Consider the following 22,076-nt stretch of genomic DNA (forward strand, 5'->3'; position numbering starts at 1 on the left):
GCCGTTAAAGTACTAAAATAGAACTGCATGTTTTCTTCCGCCATCTCTCTCAATCCCACATGGTGTTTAATGCCACGTTCCCTTGGGCAGAGGGATACTCGTGGGGTGATCACAGACCCTCACAGGTGTCTAGAGACCTTGCCCCACAACTAAAGCAACCTGGTTTCTGGGTTCCCCTTCCACCAGCTGTCCACCGCCATGCCCCACCCAGAGATGCCATGAGGTAGTAAGTGCCTGACCCTGGGCTTCAGGCCCTGCCACAGCTAGAGGTTGGTAGTGGTCACAGGGCGGGGAGGGGAGGGGAAGCAGACAGAACCTGTCCCAGGGATGTGGGAACTTGCGTAAGGTACCCTCAGCTCATGTTCCACGTCCCTTCAGACTTCACTTACAAAACGCAAATTCAAATACAAAACTAAGAATTTCCAGGTAGTGACACGGAGCATTAAATCCAGAGGGCTCTTCTGAGCACAGGGACCCGTCAACTACACTGGTCACATGCCACAAAGCTGGCCCCAGTAAGAGCTCAGTTTGCAGAGGGGCTGGTAGAGGTCACCTGGAGGTAGAGGTCAAGGGACACCTGGGGTCCCCGAGGGCCTGGGGACTAGTGTCTGCAATCCCACGACTCAGGTGCAGCACATGTGGATCTTCAAGGAATCTTGGGACAAGACAGACAAGACACTTAGGTCTTGAGATGGAAACCAGAGGAACTGAGTGTCCCGTTTCAGAGGTTTGAGGCAGAAAGAAAAGACGTCTCCACAGTGACAGCCTAGAGTCAGGGCGGTAGTAGGGGAGCCCAGGGTACTGCAGAATCCCCAAATAGGCACCTGACCCAGCCTACGGAGCAGGGAGAGCTTCTTGGAGGAGGGGACACCTTGGGTGAAGAGTTCTATGTCTGCCTTGGTCACCACTGTCCTGTCCTCAACATCTTTTCCTCCTCAATTTATTCAACCATCAGACTTTCCCTCAACACCCAGTTTGCACTAGGCCCTTTACTGCGTGTCAAGGTCTCAGTAGTGACAGAGACAGTCCCAGTCCCTGTCTCCAAGACACTCATCCGTAGTGATGAGCAGTCAATCCAGGGATGGGATGAGAAGCCCAGAGGAAGCATCAGACTTAGCCAGGAGAATCAGGGAAGGCTTCCTGGAGGAGAAAACACCTAAGACCTAAATGATGAGTGGGAGTTGGTGAAGTAGGGAAAGGTACCTATGCAAAGGGAACAGTATGTACAAAAACTGAGAGGTGAAAGGGAAGCCTTTTTTTTTGTTTTCCACTTTCACAGAATGAAGTGTCCTGTGGTGCTGGAGACAGAGCAGTGACCAGGACAGCCCTGGCTCTGCCCTCATGAAGCTTCCAGTCTATAAGGGCAGATCCATCACCAGTGATGACCCAGGGTGTGCAGGGATTGGACAGGGGAGCTCAACAGGTGGGTGCCTGACTCAGCCACGGGAGTCACGAAGGGCCTCCCAACTAAAGAATGAGGGGCTAGCTGCTTACGGGCAGGACAGAGGGAATAACAGGTGCCAAGGCCTGGAAAGCAGGAGCCTAGGAGCTCCTAGAAATTGCCAAGAGCCCAGTCAAATAAAAAAGGATGGAAGCAGGTGGGCCCACAAACTAAAAAAACAAAATTGCCAAAGGTTAAGGACACATGCCTCTCTCCACCCCTCCCAGCTGTGACCTTAGAGTCGAAGGCCTCTATTAAGAAGACTCGGCTGTGGGAAGCTTGGCTCTCTGCGTTACCCATAACTCGGATGTCCTGCCTAAGAGAGAAGGGGCCCGGGCCTCCTGGGCTGGAAACCACAGCAACCAGTTTTTCCTCCATGTTTAATTCGGTATCACAGGAGCACCAATAAATAGTTCCTTCCCGCCCCCGCAATCTTCCTCCAGAGTAGGACGCCAGGGGCTGGCTTCCAGTCAGGGGAAGGCACCTGCAGCGCTGAATGCGGCTCAGGCCAGCCGAGCCGCAGCTCCTGCAGAATTCCAAAGTTCCAAAGGGGCGGGCCCAGGCTTTCCGGCAGTGGGCGGGGCGACAAGGGTGGGGCCACTCAGGGGGCGTGGTTTTCGTCCGCCGCGGTCACGATGACGACCATCCAAATTCGCATGGCTTCGGGGCTCGGAGCCACCATGTAGAAAAGGCGTTCATAGGTTTTGACGCAGAACGTCAGGCGAGGACTGGGGCTCTGGAATAAGTGGTGGAGTAAACGTGGTTAAGGGAACACACGGGTTCGAATCCCAGCCTGGCTTCTTATACAGGCTGTGTGGCATTGGGCAAGTTACACTCTCTGAATGTTTCCTCATCTGGCTACCTAAATTACGCTACCTACCTCATTGGGTTACGAGGATTAAATGGATTAACACAAGGGTCTTAGGCGTTGGGGAGCAAGAGGAATTTTAAAGGAGGACTCATGTTTCCTTCCCCCAGCCTACCTTCTCCTATATTAGAAATCTAAGCATTCCAATTTCCCCTCTGCAAAATGTAGCTCTCCCCAGTTTGTAACTGGAGAATGTTAGAAGCTACAGTACATTTACTGAGTACTTACTTGCCAAGCCCAAATTCAGTAAATCCCTTACACCCATTATGTCTTTAACCTTCTGAACTCAGGAAATTGGTTGAAGAGTGCCAATTTTGCAGGTGAGAAAACTAAGGCTGGCGAAAGGAAGTCACTTTCCTGATGTCCCTACTGGTTGCTCTCCACAGCTCTTACTAAACACTGTACCAGTTGCCAACATTTAAATGTCTGGCACTGCACTTATATAAAAGTTCCAGTTCGAGTCCTCTAGGGAAAGCTAAATATGAAGTGGCTTGGGGCCCAGTCCCATTTGGTGACTACAGGCAGAAGCTGGAACCATCGTCTCCTCTAGATGCTCCCAGGATGGCACAGCCCTCACCCTGCCCTCTTCATTCGTTTATTCCCAGTTTGGTATCAGTTTGCCAAATTTTTGCGCTAAATCTTTTGCTGCAAAAGTAGTAACAGTGGCTGAGAGCCAGAGACTGAGCTCTTAATATTTTGGTCCATGCAGTTAAATGACCTGTTTGGTCCCCTGTGCTGGATGGAGTAGCCTGACAACAGGGGCTGTGGGTGGCCTTTCCTGGGGAGAAGCTAAAGCTTCACTGTGGGGGCTCCAACCAGGACGACAGGGCAGCACCAAGCGGGCGCTTCACCTTGAAGGCACAGCGTAGGTGGTCGTAATAGACTTCCTCAATAGCCTGGAAGTAGATGACACCTTTGAGCTTGGTCTCTTCTTTGTCTGATGGAGGGAGGTGAAGGAAAAACAGAGTCAGTGAGAGTGTCAGTGCGTCTCAGGGCAGGGCTGGGGGCACTGGACCCTAGTCCTGAGACTGCGGCTGGGGTAAGGAACATGGTGAGAGTCTGAAGGTCCCTAAAGTAGGTAATGCGGTTGGGAGGTGAGTAGTGTTGATGCGATAAGGCTGGGGGTGGGGTTGGAATCCCAGGTTCCCGCATGTCTTGGTCTTTGAGAAGGGAAGGGACTCAAGGAGAGGTCAGAATCATTGATTCTCCTAGAGAAAAAGCGCGAGGGGCCTGGATTTGGGGATGGTAGAGGGCGCTGAGAACGCTGGTTGTGACTCCTCCTGGTATTGCAGGAAAAGGGTGTCTGGGAAATTGTACAAAACTGTTATCCACGTTACGGAGTCAGGCTGCGGGTTTAAGACTTTGGATTTCTAGAGAAGGAACGGGACAGGGATCTGGACGCCTGGGTCCTGGGGAAAGAAGGAGCTGGGAGCCCAGAATGCTGGGTTGTGATGGGGAAGGAAAAATCTAGGGGACCAAACTCCTGGACGCGGAGGAGGGGAAGTGGGGTCTAGACTCCCGAGTCCTGAGGGAGGAAGGGGCTGGGATCCGGACCCCTGGGTCTAAGACGGAGGCAGAGGGGCGGGGACAGCTAGGTGTCTGCAGGGAAGGCCTCTGGAGTACCCTCCAGGCTCCCCGGGTGCCCACAGCGGCCAGGCTGGGCTTACCCGCATAGTAGGCCAGGCGGCGCGCCTGGCGGTCAAAGCAGAACCACCGTTTCCTCCAGGTCTTGATGCGGCCGCCCATCTTCACTAGGGGCCCGCGGCAGCAGACACCGGACACCTGGACGTGCGGGCAGTTTTCCGGGTTGTGGCCCCAGCGTTCCAGGTGCTGCCTGAGATCCAGGACCCGAGGGCCAGGAGGGCGGGGTGGGGGCACAGGTGTGGGCGGGGCCTGCGAAGGGAGAGGAAGGAAAAGCTGACTGCACAGGGTTCTGACGGTGTCCTGTACCTGGAGCCCCCAGGGGAGCAGGTAACAGCAGCTCATGTTGGAAGGCCTGCCACAGCCTTTAAACACATGAGCAAACAGGTACAGAGAGAGGAAGTAACCTACCCGAGGTCACCTAGAGCTGCCACCTAAGTGGCAGAACTGGGACTCCATCCCAGGGCTGCTGACCCTAGAGCTCACCTCAGAGAAGTGAGGGACCCCTGGGTCAGGGTCCCCAAAGTGGGACCTTCAAATACTGCCTCTGTAAAACAGGGACCAAATAGTACAGTCTCCATTATTGTTGTTGTGATGAAATCAGTGACTGTTAGTCACTGTTATGGGTATAATCCCTCTGGCCCCTCAAACTCTCTTAGGGGCATATCACCATTTTACAGATATGGAAGTCAAGACTCAGAGTGGTTAAGTCAGTAGGCCCAAGTCACACAGCCATAGCTGATCAAGCCAGATGCTAGGACTCACCAGGCAGAGTGGTCATCTCAGGTGGCCATAAAGGGGAGAGGAGTTAAGGCCATGAAAGTGTGTACTGTTAGGAGGCCCAGCCTGACCGTACCTATTCTTACTGTATGATTCCTGCTAAGAATGGTATGACCCGTGGTCAGAGGTTCAGAGCAGCACGCCTCAGATTTCAGAGTACACGAGGAGCCCCTGGGGATTCAGTCATTCTGGGTGGGGTTTGGAGTGTGGGTGAGGTGCTGCAGGTCTAACAAGCTCCCGAGCACACAACTTCTGTTGGTCCACAGACCACACTTTGAGAATGGAGGCTGAGAAGACCGAAGTAAGGCTAAAGCAGTAAGAGATGAGAAACAGAGATGCAATTCATTGGATGGAGACAGAAGAGCAAGGAGAAGGGGGTGGGGATGAGGATGAGCAGGGGAATGCACAGGAGGGCAGGGACAGTTTAAAGGACACCCACTGGGACCTGGAATCATATGGGTCATCTCGCCAAATCCATACTGTAACACTACTGATCACCAACGGGTAAGGAAGGCACTGTGCCAAGTGATCACAGAGAGCGCCTCATTTCCTTTCCCAAACCACCCCATTTGACAGATGAGGAAACTGAGGCTTCTAGAGGAAGTGACTCACCACGGTCACCCAGGTACGGTAGGCCATGGTGGAGCTGGGCCCCGATCCAGGAGAGCAGGGGTGGGCTCAGGATTCTCGACTCCACCCCTGCCCACCTGTCACCCCCATGGAACCCTTGCCCCTCTTGGAACCTGTTTTCCTGCGCTAAACCTCGGGGTTATCACAGTACCCTCCTCATGGGGCTATTTCAAAGATGAGCACACTGCTGTCAGGCTCTCCAACCGGCCTCCAACCCAGAGATTCTATTTCTGGTGCAAACCCAGAGAAACATTTGCCTGTGTGCACAAGAAGGCAGCTTGGGGTCTAAGCTGGGAGGGACACTGCACATGACAGGGACCGTTTAATAAATGATGATGCTACAAAGCAGAAGTGCTTCATTTTTAATGAGCTAGAGCTTATGCCTGACAACCCAAACCACCCATCCTGCTTTAGTTTACTCCCCGGCTCTTATCAGCACCTGACATGCACCTTATTTTACTTAATGACGCTGCTTTTTGCCTCTCTCCCCTGCTAAATGCCAGCTCCCCCAAGGGCAGGGAGGGCAGGGATTGTCGTTTTGGTCACTGCTGTAGCCTAGGACCCATCGTAGGCACCTTGTAAATATAGGTTGAAATGGATAGAGAAAGGACGAGTGGTTGGGAAAACAAAACGTAGGTTGGGAATGGTGTGCTTATTTCCAGGAAAAATAAATGTACAAACTATGGTTTGATCAGTGTATGTCAAAAAGTATAAAAAGATTCAAAGGCTTCTTAACAACAAAAAACACCTGCACCACCGGAGGTGTGATGGGAAAAAGGGCTCGCTCAAGGGTGACCTTCACTTTCTCCACACTGTCGTGTTCTTTATAATAAAAGTGTGTCTTTTTTAAATAATAATTCATGTGATGAGTGGGGGTAAAAATAACATTTTATTAAGAAGATAGGTCCAGAAGGTGAGGAACTCTTCAGGATAAATGAGTTGATTTTTTTTTTTTCAGAAAAAATATTGCATAAAAAGAGAAAGAAAAAGTGAAGAGGAAGGACTCTTCATCTCCAAAATTTAAGAGCCATTTTAACCAAATACACTGTGAGCACTTTGTTTAGGTCCCGATTCAAATAACCTACTATAGAGAGATATTTTGGAGAGAGTTAGGGGAATGTGAATATGCATCATGTATTAAGATGTTACAGAATTATTAAGCGTGATAAGGTGTGACAGTGGGGTCTTTATGTTAAAAAATACTTACCTATCAGAGATACAGCATAGTGAGGTATGGATGAAATGATACAATATCTGGAATTTGCTTTAAAATATTCCACTTCAGAGTAGGAAGTAGGTGTAGGATCAGTAAAACAAAGTTGACAATAAACAAGATTCAATACTGATAATCACTGAAGCTGTGTGGTGGGTACTTCGGGGGGTTATTAATCTAGTCTCTACCATTGCATATGCTTGAATATTTCTATGCTAAAAAGCTGTTTTAAAAGAAACAAAAATAAAACAAATTTTTAAGTGATTTTTAAAATCCCCAGGAGGTAGTTGCCCTCATTTTGCAGTAACTGCTGACATTGTCACCACTTACAGAAGAGGAAAGTGAGGCACAGAGACATGCGGCTTGTCACCAGGGGACATGATGTGGGTATACACAATCACAGTGGGAATGGAAACTAAGTCTTTTTAGTTCCCCTTCCCTTGGCAAGCCCAGGACGCTTTTCTGTGACACTGGAGGAGAGGAAAGGATGAGACAAGAAGGGCAGAGGCCAGGGAGCAAAACAGAGCAGGAGAGAGGTGGGGTGAGGGCAGGGGCAGAACTGACCATGATGGCAGGAACAGTGGGGCCTGCGGAACCTTCTATGCTCCTTCTCGTCCCTTCCTGTGGGTTCAGGATGAAGGAGTCAGTGAGGATAGTAACCAATAAGATTTGGGGGAAAACTGTATTAGGTTCCTGGGTCTGAGGGAGGAGGGGCCAGGGGCCTGGGCTCCTGGGTCTGAGGGAGGAGGGGCTGGGGGCCCGGACCCCTGTGTCTGAGGGAGGAGGGGCTGGGGACCTGGACTCCTGGGTCTGAGGGAGGAGGGGTTGGGGGCCTGGACTCCTGGGTCTGAGGGAGGAGGGGTTGGCGCCTGGACTCCTGGGTCTGAGGGAGGAGGGGCTGGGGGCCCAGACCCCTGTGTCTGAGGGAGGAGGGGCTGGGGGCCTGGGCTCCTGGGTCTGAGGGAGGAGGGGTTGGGGGCCTGGACTCCTGGGTCTGAGGGAGGAGGGGGCTGGATCTCCTGCCCTAAGAAGGAGGGTCTGGGGTCTCACCCTGGCCTTGAGAAGCCTCTCCCGCTCCGCCATGGCTTGCTGCAGGAGCCGCTCCATGCGTGCGATATCTGGGTGGAGGACTCCACAGCTAATAGGAGGGAACAGAGACCAGGGTGGGTTACAGTAGCCCGGCCTTCTCCCCCCATCTTACCACCTTCTCCCTGATGTCTCACCTATTCCCCGAGCCACAGTTCAGCAGCTGATAGAGGGGGTGTCTCCCAGAGTCTCCAGCTGCTGGTGGGAGGGCAGAGGCCTCCAGGGGTCCTGGGAGAGAAGGGGTGAGGCTAGGGGCCGGGACTCTCCCTTGTTCAAGCCCCTCCACTTTTCCCCCACAGGCCTCCATGCTGTGCCACAGAAAGGGTGGTGAAGGGGGAAAGAGGGATGGGAGGGTCCTCACCAGTACAATGGAGGGACAGAGGTCGGGGAGATCCCCTCTGGCTCAATCTCTCTCCCCTTTTCCGGGACAGGCTTCCAGTCCTCTGGAGGCCAATGGAGCCCTGAAAACACACAAGATATTCAATCTCAACTGAAAGTCAGAGAACTGCCAAGTAAAACCACCATCTAATTGGTGCAAATCAAAAAGCTACTATCAATACGATGCTGAGTGAGAGCAGCCAGTCGTAGAAGACCTCACCGTGTAATGTCCAGAACCGGCAAATCTGGACATGGGAATAGATTGGCAGTTGCCAGGGGCTGGGGGAAGAGGGAGAATTGAGGGGTGCTGGCTAAAGGAAACAGGGTGGGTTTTCTTTGGAGAGGGGTAATGACTATGCTCTAAAATTGTGGTGATGGTTGCACAACTCTATGAATAACTAAAAGCCACTCAATTGTACACTTTAAATGGGTGAATTGGATGGTATGTAAATTATAAACTTTTTTTTTTTAAGCACAGTGTATGGTAGGGATGTGGGAAACCCAGACACTCTTTCATAAAACCGGGGGGTGGTTCTATTAGAACAACTTTCATAGAGGCCAATTTGGCTTTTTTTGTTTAATGACAAATGCAGAAACTTTTGAGCCCTGATTCCACCTGTAGGACTGTGTCCTGTAGATACACTCATACTTGTGCAAAATGACCTGAATTCAAGGTTATTCCCTGCAGAAGCCTGGAGACCATCTAGGTGCCCATCAGAAGGGAGCAGAGTGAATAAAGCAGGGATCATCCACACCGTGGAAAGTTCTACAGCATATACAGTAGAAGAGGATGTTCTCTATACTCAGAGAGAAAATAATCTCTAAGATACAAGCAAGCACAGAGCAGTGTGAAGATGATATATCTATGCATAAAAAGAAGGGAGAGTATATACATGACAGAATGTTTAAATACAGAGTATGTCCAGGAAGACACAAGAAACGGGTCACCCTGGCCATTCCCAGCAGATGAACTGAATGGGTGGAAATAATGGTGGAAGAGTCTTTTCTATGAACATCCTCTCATGCCTTTTGAACTTTGAATGAGGGGAACGTTAGCTTTTTAAAAAATAAACATGACAATTAAATGCAACCTGTGTTCCTGAACCAGCAATTTTTTGTTTTTGTTTTTGCTAGAAAAAACATTAGTGAAACAACTGACAAAATATAAAGAAGATCTGTGGATTTTAATAGTATCGTCTCAATGTTAGTTTCCTGAATTTGATCACTGTACTGTGGTTATGTAAGAGAATGGCCTTGACCTTAGGTAATACACATAGAAGTGTTTAGGAATAAAGGGGAATTATGCTTCAGAAAAGAATAATAAATAGTGTGTGTATGTGTACAGAGACAGAGTCAGAAAGAATAATAAAGCAAAAGTCAAATGAGGTAAAATGTTAATTATAGAATCTGATTGACAGCTACACAGGAATTCTTTCTACTATTTCTACATTTTTTCTGTAAGTCTTAAATTATTTCAAAATAAAAATTTGCCAAAAAATAAAAATAAACTTATTTGAAAGTAATAGAGAAATAAAACTGAAGTCATTTTTAAAAGACAGACAGCAACAGCTCTGCATGGATCATGCAAAATAATTTTTACCAAGTTGTGTAATTTGAGCACCAATAAGGATTCTCACTGCCATATAACTCATCAAGTATATTTAGTCCATAAGTTAATAACAACAGTAAAGGAAAAATCGACTTGGTTACCTTGGGAGGATGCAATAGAACCAACTTGATTTTAAAGGCAGGTAAACAGTGAAACCAACAAGCATTTTCCCTGCATTTCTTACAAAAACTATACCCCTGGGTAACAAAATAGTAAATGAAGGCAAGTCCCTCTTTATAGAAATATTTCAAACAGTAAATGAAGAAGGAATGACAGATTGGAATTCTACCACTCGCGACCTCTAATGCCTCTACGGATCTAGGCACCAATGCCACTAAAAGACATACAGACACAGTGCCACAGGAAGACGTGCAAAATGCCAAACCTGCACTTGCTCAGGCCCCCACACCCAGCATTACAGGAAATAAAGAGGTCAAGCGAGATGACAGTGACCCCCATGATGCAATCAGCAAACCCTGCCTGGGAAACTCTACAGAACCACCATCTGGTTTCTTCGCCAAATAAATTGCAATGGGGACAAAAAAGAAATGGAGGGGAAGTCTTTAGACTAACAGAGACTTAAAACATATAACCACACACACAACTAAACTATAGTGTTTGTGGATAGATACTTAACTGACAGGCTAGGGATTATTCTTGGGAGCTGGGGGGCAGGTGGTGGGCTTCTGGAATGGCTGCCAGTTCTATCTCCTAACACAGGTGGCAGTTATTAAGAGTGTTCCCATATAATCATTAAGTTGTGCACATGTTTGATGTTATTTTTGATATTTGTTATTTTTAATGTAAGTTTTAAAAAATAATAACCAATATTTATTAAGAGCTCATCACGTGCCTAACAGTGTAGCTGGCACTCTGCAGACCCATTTAAGCTTCTGACCATACTGGGAATCAGGAAAGATTTACTGCCCCTCACAAGGAGGAAACCAAGTCCTGAGTTCCTGTTCTTTCCTTCCTTCAGCCGATATTCCCAGCACTTCCTACTGAGAGACCTTAGATACTTGGCACTGAGGAAACAAGTGGGCAAGAGGGACTCAAGCATGGTCTGCATGGTGCTTACATTGTAGGAACTGAATAAGCCATCATACAAATAAATGTTACCAGAAATTGCTGGGGCGAAGAGAATAGGGTGATATAAAAGATCACCTTCCAACTGGAAGACCAGGGTCAGCCTTCGGGACACTGACCCTAAGGCCCAAGGGTAAGAGCTGGCCAAGGAAGACCGAGGTAAAGAATGTTCCAGGAAGAAGGACTGGCAAGTGCAAAAGCCCTGAGGTGGGAACAAGTGTGGAGTGTTGGTTGGTCAGTGCTCCTGTAGCTGAGCAGAGTGAGTATGGGGGGAGTGCTGAGAGGTGGGCAGGGGCCAGACCATGCAGGAGCTGGTGTCATGGGGGGAGGCCCAGGACCACTGAAGGCTTGTGGTGGGGACGACTCAAGTACGAGGGATCAACATCACTCTGGCTGTTGTGTGGGGAACAGATTGTTGGAAGACAAAAAATAAGATGGGGCAACAAAGAAGAAGCTGGTATAGGGTCACAGAAACCAGAGATGCGGGTGGGAGTAGATGGAAGGATGATAATTCTGATAATACTAATAATTGTAATTATAATCAGAGTACCAGCAGCCCACATTCACTGAGCACCTACTATGTGCCAGGTGCCACGTGAAGCACCTTAACTATTAAATAGTGGGTACTGTTATTATTCCCATTTTGCAGCTAAGTAAACTGAGGCACAGAGACACGTCCAAGTCCAACCAGCTGGGAAGTGGCAGGACAAGGATCTGAACCCAAGCAGAGTCAGTACTCTTAGGCATCACATGATCCTGGAAAGGAGTGGCATTTGAGGATTTAATAGGACGTGGAGGGAGAGAGAAGAGGCAAGAAGGAGTACTTTGTTGATTTGTGCATTCATTTATCCAGTTGTATATGTTTCTCTGGCTGAGTAAATAAATACTCCCCGGACTGACTCTCCTGTGCCCTGCGGTCCCCTGTTGCTCCCTCTGAACCAGTGATAACCACAGTGCCCATGTGGATTTGAAGGATTCCTAGAAACCCTCCTGAAAGGCACAGGCTGTGGAAACAGGCAGATTTCATTCAAACCTAGCTCTGCCACTTACTGGGTGTGTGACTATGGCAGGTCATTTTCTCTTCTCAGGCTAGACTTCCCTTCTGAAAGTGGGCAACGGTCACCACCCTGCCGTGGATGATGCAAGGATTAAATGAGTGACCTCGTGCAAAGCACACAGAAGAGTGCCTGGCCCAGCCCCCAGGTGACACCAGGTGCAAGGTGGATGTGAGATCCACATCGGTGGGTAAAGGGTCCACCTGGCCTTAGAAGCTCCGTGTCCACAGGAGCCAATAACTCAGGTAACAACTCCATAGGAATGGACACGGCTTCCTAACAAATATTTATAGATATACAGCTTACTTATAAGGGTCATATTTACTGAAGGTCGGGTTGCCTGGCAACCCAGCTGACAGTGCACCTTTATCAGGCTTCCAGGGGAACAAGCTAGACAGTTAATTTCCCAGACAGAAGATCTGCTCACCCTTTACCCAGCTAATAATAAGACCTATTTTGGGGTGTTCTGAGCAAAAAAATGAAATGCTGTATTTTCATTATATATTCATAAATTATACAATATATAATTTCATGAACATATATACATGAATGTATATAAAATTTCATGAATTATATATATATTATATATTAGTCTGAACCATGTCAAGTTGCCAATATTTGACTTTCTCACTTCCAAATAATAGCAATTCCATATGGTTCACAGTGATAAAAAGGCTTTGAGCAGACACTGGCCTACATGAAGCCCTCAAAAATGATGATGATGATTATTAATATTAATAAGAAAGAATAAAATACATTGCATATTATATTACATATTATGTGATATATATTAGACAACATGGTATTAATTAATATTAATTAATGTTATTATTGTGTGTACAAAGGCATAAACATGCACACACATGGATCTTCATAACAGCATTGCCTAAACTGCAAAAAACTCTAATCACCATCCCCAGAGGGCGGGCTGGCTCAAGGCCCCCATGCAGACCTGTGTCCACACAGAAGCCCAGAGTGGTTGAGAGCGTAGGCTCTGAAGAGTGCTGGGGTTCAAATCCCAGCTCCACCACATACAAGCTAGTTAAGTAACTTTTCCTCTGTCTCGGTCTCTTCACCTATAAAATAGAGATAAGAACCTACTTCATAGAGTTGTGAGACTAAATGAGTGAATTAAGCACAGCATTTAAAACAGTGCCTGGGGCTGGCCCAGTGGCTTCGGAGGTTAGAGCTCCGTGCTCCTAACTCTGAAGGCTGCCAGTTCGATTCCCACATGGGCCAGTGGGCTCTCAACCATAAGGTTGCCAGGTTCGATTTCCCGCAAGGGATGGTGGGCTCTGCCCCCTGCAACTAAGATTGAGCACGGCACCTTGAGGTGAGCTGCCACTGAGCTCCCAGATGGCTCAGTTGGTTGGAGTGTGTCCTCTCAACCACAAGGTTGCCGGTTCGACTCCGACAAGGGATGGTGGGCTGCGCCCCCTGCAACCAACTAACAACGGCAACTGGACCTGGAGCTGAGCTGCGCCCTCCACAACTAAGACTGAAAGGACAACAACTTGAAGCTGAATGGCACCCTCCACAACTAAGATTGAAAGGACAACAACTTGGAAAAAATCCTAGAAAAATACACACTGTTCCCCAATAAAGTCCTGTTAAAAAAAAACAAAAAAAACCCAACAGTGCCTGGCACACTATAAAGGCTCAGTAAATATTAATTGTCATTAGTATTACTGTTGTTGTTTATATCGTTATTATTACAGAGTTCTTGACGATGAGGCAGCTCCAAATGTAAGTGGAAAATAATCTCCATGATAGATTGTGAGAAAACAAAAGCCAACTCAGTGCTAATATGCACACTTTTGCAAAAAGTGTTTCCATGACCTAACAAAAGCAACCAATTTCTAAGCACTTACCCCATATCCACACGACTGAAACAAAACTTTTTTCATCTAATATGAAATAGAGTAGACAATGGCAGAGTGCTGTGCATGAAGCACTCTGCCATTGTCTACTCTATTTCATTAAAAAAATTAGTAGCAACCCATTCAATGAGATCTTTTAACCCATGAATCATCTGGCACCCCCGGTTTTAAGATCTGGAAGCAAGGGTACCCAAGAAAAAAGAAATTGTGCTGTTTCTGGGGAGGTGGCTGTGGGCCAGTGGGGTGGGGAGAGGAGGCCTTCTGATCAATATGCCCTGTTTGGCCGCTTTTAAAATTTACTCCAGGGTGCACACAATCCCATTTCTCCAGGGGAGCGGTAGGGTGTCAGGCAGATGAAAGGAAAAAAATAATAAAGCTGGAGACTGCTAAAAATAAAAATACCCCTTGATCAACATTCCCTCACCCCCACACCCCCCATGGCAGTGAAAGCCACAATGGAAGTTCTGGAGACACAGTGATCAGTGAGACAGTGGGGAAGGCACCTGCAGGGAGCTGTGAACGGAGAAGAGGCAGGAAGAGGTGGAGGCGGCAGTGTGGGCGGTGGGGTCCTGGAGCACCAGCAACTGGCGGTCTGTCTTCTGGGTGAACAGGAGCTGCGGGAGACAAGTGAAGGTTCATGGGAGCTGGAGGGATCGCAGAGGACCCACCAGTTCCTTGATGCCCTGGCCCAGGTCTCTAGGGCCAGCCCATTTCTCAGATGGAAAAACAAAGGCTCCAGAGAGAGACCTAGAATGTGGTCTTGGTGTCCAGTCTCCCAACGTGAGCGAAGACTGTGGACAGACTGCTGGTTCTCGGAAGAGGTGGCACTAGGAGACTGAACTCCTGGGTACCAAGGGTTAAAGGGATTAGAGGCTGAGAAACCTGGATCCCAAGTGAAAAGTGGTCTGGGGTCAGGACTCCTGGGTCTGAGGGAGGAAGGGGCTGGGGGTCTGGACTCCTGGGTCTGAGGGAGGAGGGGCCGGGGGCCTGGGCTCCTGGGTCTGAGGAAGGAGGGGCCGGGGGTCTAGGCTCCTGGGTCTGAGGGAGGAAGGGGCTGGGGGTCTGGACTCCTGGGTCTGAGGGAGGAGGGGCCGGGGGCCTGGACTCCTGGGTCTGAGGGAGGAAGAGGCCGGGGGCCTGGGCTCCTGGGTCTGAGGGAGGAGGGGCTGGGGGCCTGGGCTCCTGGGTCTGAGGGAGGAGGGGCCTGACAGGTGCATGAAATCCTCATACCTTAGTGAGGGCCTGGTTGGGCTCAGAGAAGTCTCCGTCAGAGCTTCCCTCAAGGCAATTAAGCTCGAGCAGTCGGCTCCGTTCCTAGAGGGAGGTAAGACATCACGGAGTGCCACACCTCAGCGGTGGAGTGGGCCATTCCAGCAGCTTTCCCTGATTCCAGGAGTTATCTGGGCAGTGGGAAGGCAATGGGATGCCCCCGGGAAAGGAAGACAGTAGAACACGGGAATTTACCTGCGTCAGGGCCTGAAGGGCCTCCTCCTTCTTCCGGCTCAGCCCCCGGCTCTCAGCGGCCATCTGTTCCCCCAGTGACTTAAGCTGTTCTTCCAAGACCTGGATCCGGCGCTGCAGGGCAACCCAGTGTCCTGGTTACTCAGCTGCCCCAGGATTCCCAGCTGGCTCCCACAGAACCAGGTTGGTGTTTGCTCCACCCCATAACAGAGATCCCGGGACCTGGGTGCCTGGGGAGGGGTTTGGAGGACCCAGAATTAAGCATCCTGGTGCCTGCTTCCCTTTTGGGGGTCCAGAAGAGGCCTGGGGTGGGTTGAAGGGGATGGAGGGTTCGATATGTAGACAGAGACCAAGGGAGACAAGAGACCCAGAGGAAGTCACCGAGAACAGAGAAAGGGACAGACAGAAAGACAAACCAGAACAGATACAGAAAAGAAGGACCTAGACCAATTCCCAAGAGACAGAGATGCAGAGAAAGGGGACAAGGCAGAAAAAGAACAGAGATGGACAGAAGCTGTGTGAGACAGAGGAAAGGAAAAGAGAGAGTGACAGGAAAAAGATCCAGAAATAGAGGTGGAGAAAGAAAACGTCAGAACTTTCCAATCCAAAACTTTGGAAAACTTTGTGTTACATACAATCAAACATGTCGCTTTTCCCAGCAGCCTTTGCCTGTCCCTTGAATGTGAAGCTCCCACAAAGGACTGATGGGAGCATCTTTTTGGACAGGAGTTTGAGAGGCATAGAGTGTAGTGGCGAAGACCGAGTTGGTTCAAATCCCAGCTCTATCTTTTACAAACTAAGTGACCTTGGAAAAGATTACGTGAGCTCCTTGACCTTCACTTTCTTCATTTACAAAATGGAAAAAAATAATAAGACTTGCCTCCTAGGATTGTTGTAAGGATTTAATGACTAAACACCCATGAAATGTTTAGGGCTGTGCCTGGCACATAGTAAATGCTCAATAATCGTCAGCTGTTATTACTATTCTGAAGAACATGACACAGATAGGAAATAAGGACAGAGAAAGGGCCAGACACGGAGTGGAAAAGACCGAGGGTAATGCCAGGGAGGCATGCAGCTGGGTCCAACTCACCCTGTGCTGTGCCACACTGGCCTGAAGCTCTTGGACCTTGGCGTCCAGCGCCCGAGCTCCTCGGCTGTCCCGATCCTCCTCCTCCCGCCGGCTCTCTCGCTCCAGTTGCTGGAACTCCAGGTCCTCATAGGAACGCTGGGCCACATCCAGCTGTTCCTTCATCTATGGAGGAAATGCAAAAGGGGTTCAGGCCTGGACCCCTAGGGCTCAGGGGAGTAAAGGACTGGGGCCAGGACCCCTAGTCAACAAGAGAAGAGGTGCTGAGGACCCAGACTTGAGTCCTAGGCAGTTAGGGGACTAAAAGTCTGGACTAGGGTCCTCAGGGGGGAGAGTGTCTGCAAAACCCTCACCTCTTGCACCCCCTGCAGAAGCCGCTCATGCTGGTCCTCTGGCTGTGAGTTGAGCTGTCCCTGGGCTTCCTGGAGTTTCTGGCGAAGACGCTCCACGCGTTCCCGCTCCTGGCTCAGCCGCCTCTGCTCCTGAAAGAACAGCCAGGCTCTTAGCTTCCGCCTGAGCATAGGGATGGACACAGAGGCCAGCAAGAGCCAGGCTGGCTGAACCTCAGACTCCTCCCTGCCTGGGGTGTTGGCTCCAGAAGAGGAGGGACCCCGGGTATCTTGTTCACTTTTGTACTGGCCTGCCCAGAGTAGGTGTTCTGTAAACAGTTGTTCAAGAAATGAATGAATGCAAAACATATCCATGCTGGGTGATTGACACTGGGGACTCAGGGTCAGACCTGGGCCCTGGGCTCCAGGTGGGGACACAGCCAGTTACAGCCTGGGACAATCAGGGCAGTGAAACACAGAGACTGTAGAAACCCAGAGACATTTCCTAGATATCAGGATTTTAATGTGAGTCTCAAAAATCAGAGCGCATTTAGACCTAGGGAGAGAGAGGGGACTGGAAGAGCATTTCGGGCAGAGGGAACAGCATGTTACAAATACACCCTGAAGTTATTAAGTACAGGAAGTTTAGGGGGAAAACTCTGGTCAGGGAGGAAGAAGAGGTAGTGGAGGGAAGAGATGGGGAGCACAGCGAGAAATGGCAGTGGAAAGGCAGGCACGGCTTGTGTCAGGTTTGGTCAGTCAGGTTGAGGAGCCTTTATCCTACGGCAATAGGGAGCCATGGAAGGATTGACACAAGGGAGTAGGATCTCCCTCTGGGAGATGGATTTGAGGGGTTGAGACCAGCTCCTTCATGAGCCCTCCAAGCAATAAGAATGAGACCTAAACTAGGGCCTGGACTAGGGTGCAAAGGAGATGCACCACAGACAGGGTCAGGGGGCAGAAAGGACAAGACATGTTGACTGATAGGCGAGGGCATGAGGAAAAGGGGTGTGTACAGAGCAAGATCCAGGATTCTGGCCTGGTGACCAAAGGGAGGGTGAGATTGGGCCAATGTAGAAAAGGAATTGCTGAGGTCAGCTTTGGTTATGGTGAATGAGAAGGGCCCAGATTCCTGGGTCTGAGGGAGAAGGGGGCTGAGGGCCTTTACATCTGGGTCTCAGGGAGGAGGGGCTGGAGGCCTGGGGGAGGAACCAGTGTCCTATGAAGCAGGACACAGAGGTCTAGATTACAGGAGAGAAATCTGGGCTGAGAGTAATATAGGCTCTTGAGGGTAAATAAGGACCCAGGACCCAGTCTGAGGAAATTCCAACATACGAAATAAGGGCAAAGAGAAAAATGGACAGAATTACAAAGTTATCGTTTTCTAACCAATAATGTTAACTGATCCAAGCACTGATCACCAATGGATATTAAAGCCTTTAGATAAACGATTACCATGAAGGGATCAGAGGATCTCACTGGGGTCTGGACAACCAGAGACAACGTGCCCCTAACATGGCACACAGGACGCACTAAGCACATCTGAATCTGATCCGGCCTGTACATCTAACCCGCCACCTGCTTGTAGGAAGGGGAACAAGACCACATCCTCCATGGGACAGAAGACTTCGTTTCTCTAACAAATAGTATGGGAAAACAACAGTAGGCAGGGACTATTAGAAGTGAAAACAACACACACAAGGCATTTCAACCAATGAAAATATACTGGCCTTCGGGGACCTGTTAGCCAACTGTTAACTGGCATTTTTGAGACAATCTTGGAAACATGAAAATTGGAAATAAGACAATATTAATAAGAACTTATTAATTCTTAAGGTGTGATAACGTTTTGAAAAAGGAGTAGTTATCTATGAGATAAGAACCAAAGTATTTAAAAGCAATATATCTGGGATGGGCTTTTTAAAAAAGGGATAGGGAAGCAAATTGGGGGATATGAAACAGGAATTGACTAATCACTGCCGAAGCTAGGGAGCACACCATATAGCAGCCAACTGACTCTTCTATTTTTGTTGACATTTTTTACAATGACATTAAAAGAGCAGAGAGGGATCAAAGGATGAGGCCCCAGTGAGGCAGGCCCCAAAATCGCAGGCCCAGGAACCCCACCAGGAATATCCCTTAGACAAGGAAGGAAACTGACGAAGACCCCCCGGCAGGACAAACAGACCTGTTCCCGCTGCTCACGGGCCCCCTGCTCTGTGTCCACCTGCTGCTTCAGCAGCTCCCGAAGTTGTTCCTCCTCCCGCCGGGCGGCCACTCGCTCCCCAGCCAGTTCACCCCTCAGCAGGGCCACCTCCACCTCCATCTGCCGAGAGAATGCAAGAGCTGGGTCCCAGAGGCCGGGCTCTGGGGAAGCAGGGCTCAGACGCCTGGGTCTGAGAGAGGGGCCTGAGAGCCTGAATTCCTGGATCTGAGGGAGGAGGGGTCTGGAGGCCTAAAATTGGATCCAGAAGAGGAAAGGACGGGGAGCCAGGGCTTGTGGGTTCCCATAAATCGGGTCCAGACTTCCCAAGAGGTCTGCAGTCTCACCTCGATCCTCAGCTCCTTCCTCTGGCGCTGTAGCTCCTTCACTCGCTGCTCCATTAGGGCCACCCGAGTCAGTGCCTCCAGCTGCTGCCCTCGAAGCCGCTGCGCCGCTCCTCTCACCCCATCCCTAGACTGCGTGGGTGTGGGGGGCGTGGCTGGGATCGGTTCGGGAGGCGGGGCCTCCCCCTGAGATTGGAGAGGGCGTGGTCAAGTGGAGAGGCCTAGCCCCCAGCAGTCACTAAATATATCTTTTTCCTACCCCATACCCCCTCAGGGATCTACATCTGCCTAACTCAACCACTACGCTTTTATTCATGTGCAGGGAGTGGCCTAACTCAACCACCAGGCTCTTTTATTCAAGTTCAGGGAGGGTGCAGGTCCCGTGACATCCCAGCCTTTAGAGGAGGAGGGGCTCAGGAGAAGATCATTCCAAACGATAGTAACCAGGATAGTTCACACTGATAGGAACTCTGCCAAGCATGCAGTATGCCAAGCACCTCTCACATTTGGACTCACTAGATCGTCACAACACCCCGTAAGGGGTACTGAACCAACTCGAGGAAGTTGTTTCATTTTCTCTAACCAGGTCCCATTCTCTGGGCATCATGTCCCGTAGGCCCTGGATCTCTCGCTCTCTCTTTCTCCCCAGGTGTCTCTGAGTTTCCCTCCGTTTCTCTGGGATTCATCTCTCCCACTCAGTATCTGTCTTCTGTCTCTGAACTGCTACTTCTCCTTCTCCCTCGGAGTAGCTCCCTCTCTCAAGGTTTCTCTGTCTTAATTTCTGTTTCTCTGAGCATCTCTGCCGTTTCTGGGTTTCTGTCTGTATCTCTCGCCCTATCTCTCTGAGTCTCTGTCTCTCACTCCGTCAGTCTTTCTGGCTCGGTGTCAGGGTCTCTGTCTCTCAGGAGTCTCCGTATCTCTGGGGCTCTCTCCCTGCTCCGGGTCTCTGTCTATCTGGTCTCTCCATACCTGTCTCTCGATGTCTCTGTCACCTGCTCTGGGTCCCCCCGTGGCTCCCGCCCTCCAGGTTCCTCACCGTGTCGCGGCTGCTCTCGGTGCTGCTGCCTTCTCCCACTTCTTCCTCTTCTTCCGCCTGCTGCTCAGCTCCTCCGCCGCTCGGAAGCTCTGCCGGGGCCTCGGGCGCCTCCTGCCCGCGAAGGTCTTCGGTGTGCTCCCGGGGCTGGGCAGCCCCTTGGGGCTGAACCTCCGCGTCACACTCTGGGACTGGCGGCGGTGGGATCCCCTGGTCGGGGCAGCTAGGTGTCCCCATGTCGGCGACGCGCTCCTGCAGGGTGGGCGGGCCCTGGAGTTCCGAGGCGTGGACTGACAGCGTGGGGGCGTGGCCCAGGAGGCCTGAGCACTCCGTCGGAACGCTCAGACGCGAGGAGTGCTCCGGAGGGCGGGCCCTAAGAGTTCAAAGGCTGGCACTGAACTTTCGGGGGCAGGGTGGCCTGGAGTTTAGAGTTTGTAGGGCGCCACGCCCCCGGAGGCGGGACCGAAATTTGAGTTCGGGGTCCTACCACGCCCCCTACTGGCTTCTCCCTCCGATCCAAGAGTGGAGCCTTGTACCCTCCCATCATCCCCCCACAATCCGTGGACCACCTTAGAAACACCTCATCGCCTTCTCCCTCAGGGTCTCACGAGTCCGGGATCCCGCCCCCTGTTCTCCCGAGCCCAGTAGAATTGGCTCCAACTCCAATGTAGGGAGCAGCGCCCATGCCCCCTCACCCAGGAACCGAAGAGTCGGGGCTCCTAGTCTCTCTCTCTCTGGACAAACCAGGAGCCTGAGTCCTCTGCTCCTCCCCGGAGCTAGATTCCTGAACTCCAGCCTCCTCCTCCCCGCCGGACCCAAGAAGCCAAGTCTCCATCCCCCTCCACCTGCGCAGCCCGGGCCCCCTCACCCGCTCAGGCTGTGGCTCGCTTCCCTCTGAGCTCAGGGCGCTGTCGTTTCTGCCTCCGAGACAGGTGGCTGGGGAAAAGGGAGGAGAGAGGCTGTTCTCTCCCCCTCCCCAGCAGCCCGGAAGTAGAGGGGGGGGCACAACAGGTCCAACAGCTCCCGGGGGAGGAGGGAGCGACCAACTTGCCCCGCCCGCGGCATCTGGCCATCCCAGCCCCACCCTCGGAAAACCCAGCATCGCGACTACCCACTCTGGCCCCATTCCTGTCCCTTGAAGGGTCAGGTGTCTTGGTCACCTATGTATAAGTGCCTCCCTAATGTCCAGACCCTGGGAATCCTGAAAGGAAGAGGGGAATGGAGATAGGGGCCTCTCCCCTCTAATGAGCCCTTTGGGCTCATTAGACCGGTTTGGGGAGCTGGGCAAGAGGAGGGGGTGCCCTGAGCTGAGTCAGAGACCCGCCCAGAAACGAGGGGAAGTGTGTCCCCTCCTCCCCACTTTCCCATGGGGTGGAGGGCAGAGGTTAAAGGTGTTAGCCAGACCCTTTCCTCTCTGGGCAAAAACAGGAAAATAACTGGTATGTGAGAAAGGATTATTGGATGTTAGGCCCTGTGCTAAACACTTTATACACGTTAATTTAATTTCATCCTCAACAGCCTAGCAAAAAAGGGATTTCTATCTCCATTTCATAATTGGGGTAACAGGCTGAGAGGGACAGGTTTGTCTAAAGTCTACCCATGTTGTTAATATTAATGCCAGATGGGTTCTCTGTAACGTCCATGTTCTTAAACCATTAGGCACACTTTCACTCCAAGCCAGCAAGTACCTGGAAAATCATTCCAAATGATAGCAATGATAATAGTTAACACTGATAGGAAGTCTGCCATGCATGCAGTGTGCCAATCACCTCACACATATGGACTCACTAGATAGTCACAATCCCTCATTATTATTGTTATTATTATTTCCATTTTACAGATAAGGAAACTAGGCCTGGAGAAGTGAATTACCTTATCCTGGGTCTCACAGGGGGAAGTGGCTCAAATTCAACATGGTGTTCTAATCCAAGGAGCCAAGAAGGCCCTAC

At 50.4% G+C, this 22,076-nt stretch overlaps 1 protein-coding gene across 2 annotated transcripts; it reads right to left on the reverse strand.

The window, feature by feature from the left end:
* Positions 1 to 1,804: 1,804 nt before the first annotated feature.
* PHLDB3 (pleckstrin homology like domain family B member 3) lies at positions 1,805 to 21,055 on the reverse strand. Of its 2 annotated transcripts, none has more exons than XM_081031879.1 (16): positions 20,996 to 21,055; positions 20,131 to 20,500; positions 19,098 to 19,280; positions 18,736 to 18,873; positions 16,572 to 16,700; positions 16,222 to 16,383; positions 15,132 to 15,242; positions 14,898 to 14,981; positions 14,171 to 14,281; positions 8,021 to 8,120; positions 7,797 to 7,887; positions 7,624 to 7,711; positions 7,138 to 7,194; positions 3,977 to 4,202; positions 3,161 to 3,246; positions 1,805 to 2,177 (listed from the first exon to the last, which is right to left on the reverse strand). In XM_081031879.1, the coding sequence occupies exons 2-16, from the start codon at positions 20,362 to 20,364 to the stop codon at positions 2,043 to 2,045; spliced, it is 1,935 nt and encodes a 644-aa protein (XP_080888005.1). In that variant the 5' UTR covers positions 20,365 to 20,500; positions 20,996 to 21,055; the 3' UTR covers positions 1,805 to 2,042. The 2 variants fall into 2 exon arrangements, with proteins under 2 accessions (XP_080888005.1, XP_080888006.1); XM_081031880.1 differs by having other exon boundaries at positions 20,131 to 20,379; positions 20,996 to 21,003.
* Between the last annotated feature and the right edge of the window lie 1,021 nt (positions 21,056 to 22,076).

The sequence above is a fragment of the Rhinolophus hipposideros genome, assembly GCF_964194185.1.
Source record: "Rhinolophus hipposideros genome assembly, chromosome: 21".
Taxonomy (NCBI): domain Eukaryota; kingdom Metazoa; phylum Chordata; class Mammalia; order Chiroptera; family Rhinolophidae; genus Rhinolophus; species Rhinolophus hipposideros.

Coding starts and splice junctions, on each gene's coding strand:
- PHLDB3 (XM_081031879.1), bottom strand. CDS start 20,364: ATGGGGACACCTAGCTGCCCCGACCAGGGGATCCCACCGCCGCCAGTC. Junction 7,888..8,020: donor TCTGTCCCTCCATTGTACTG/GTGAGGACCCTC, acceptor CTTCTCTCCCAG/GACCCCTGGAGGCCTCTGCC. Junction 3,247..3,976: donor CCGCCTGGCCTACTATGCGG/GTAAGCCCAGCC, acceptor TCCCTCCATCAG/ACAAAGAAGAGACCAAGCTC.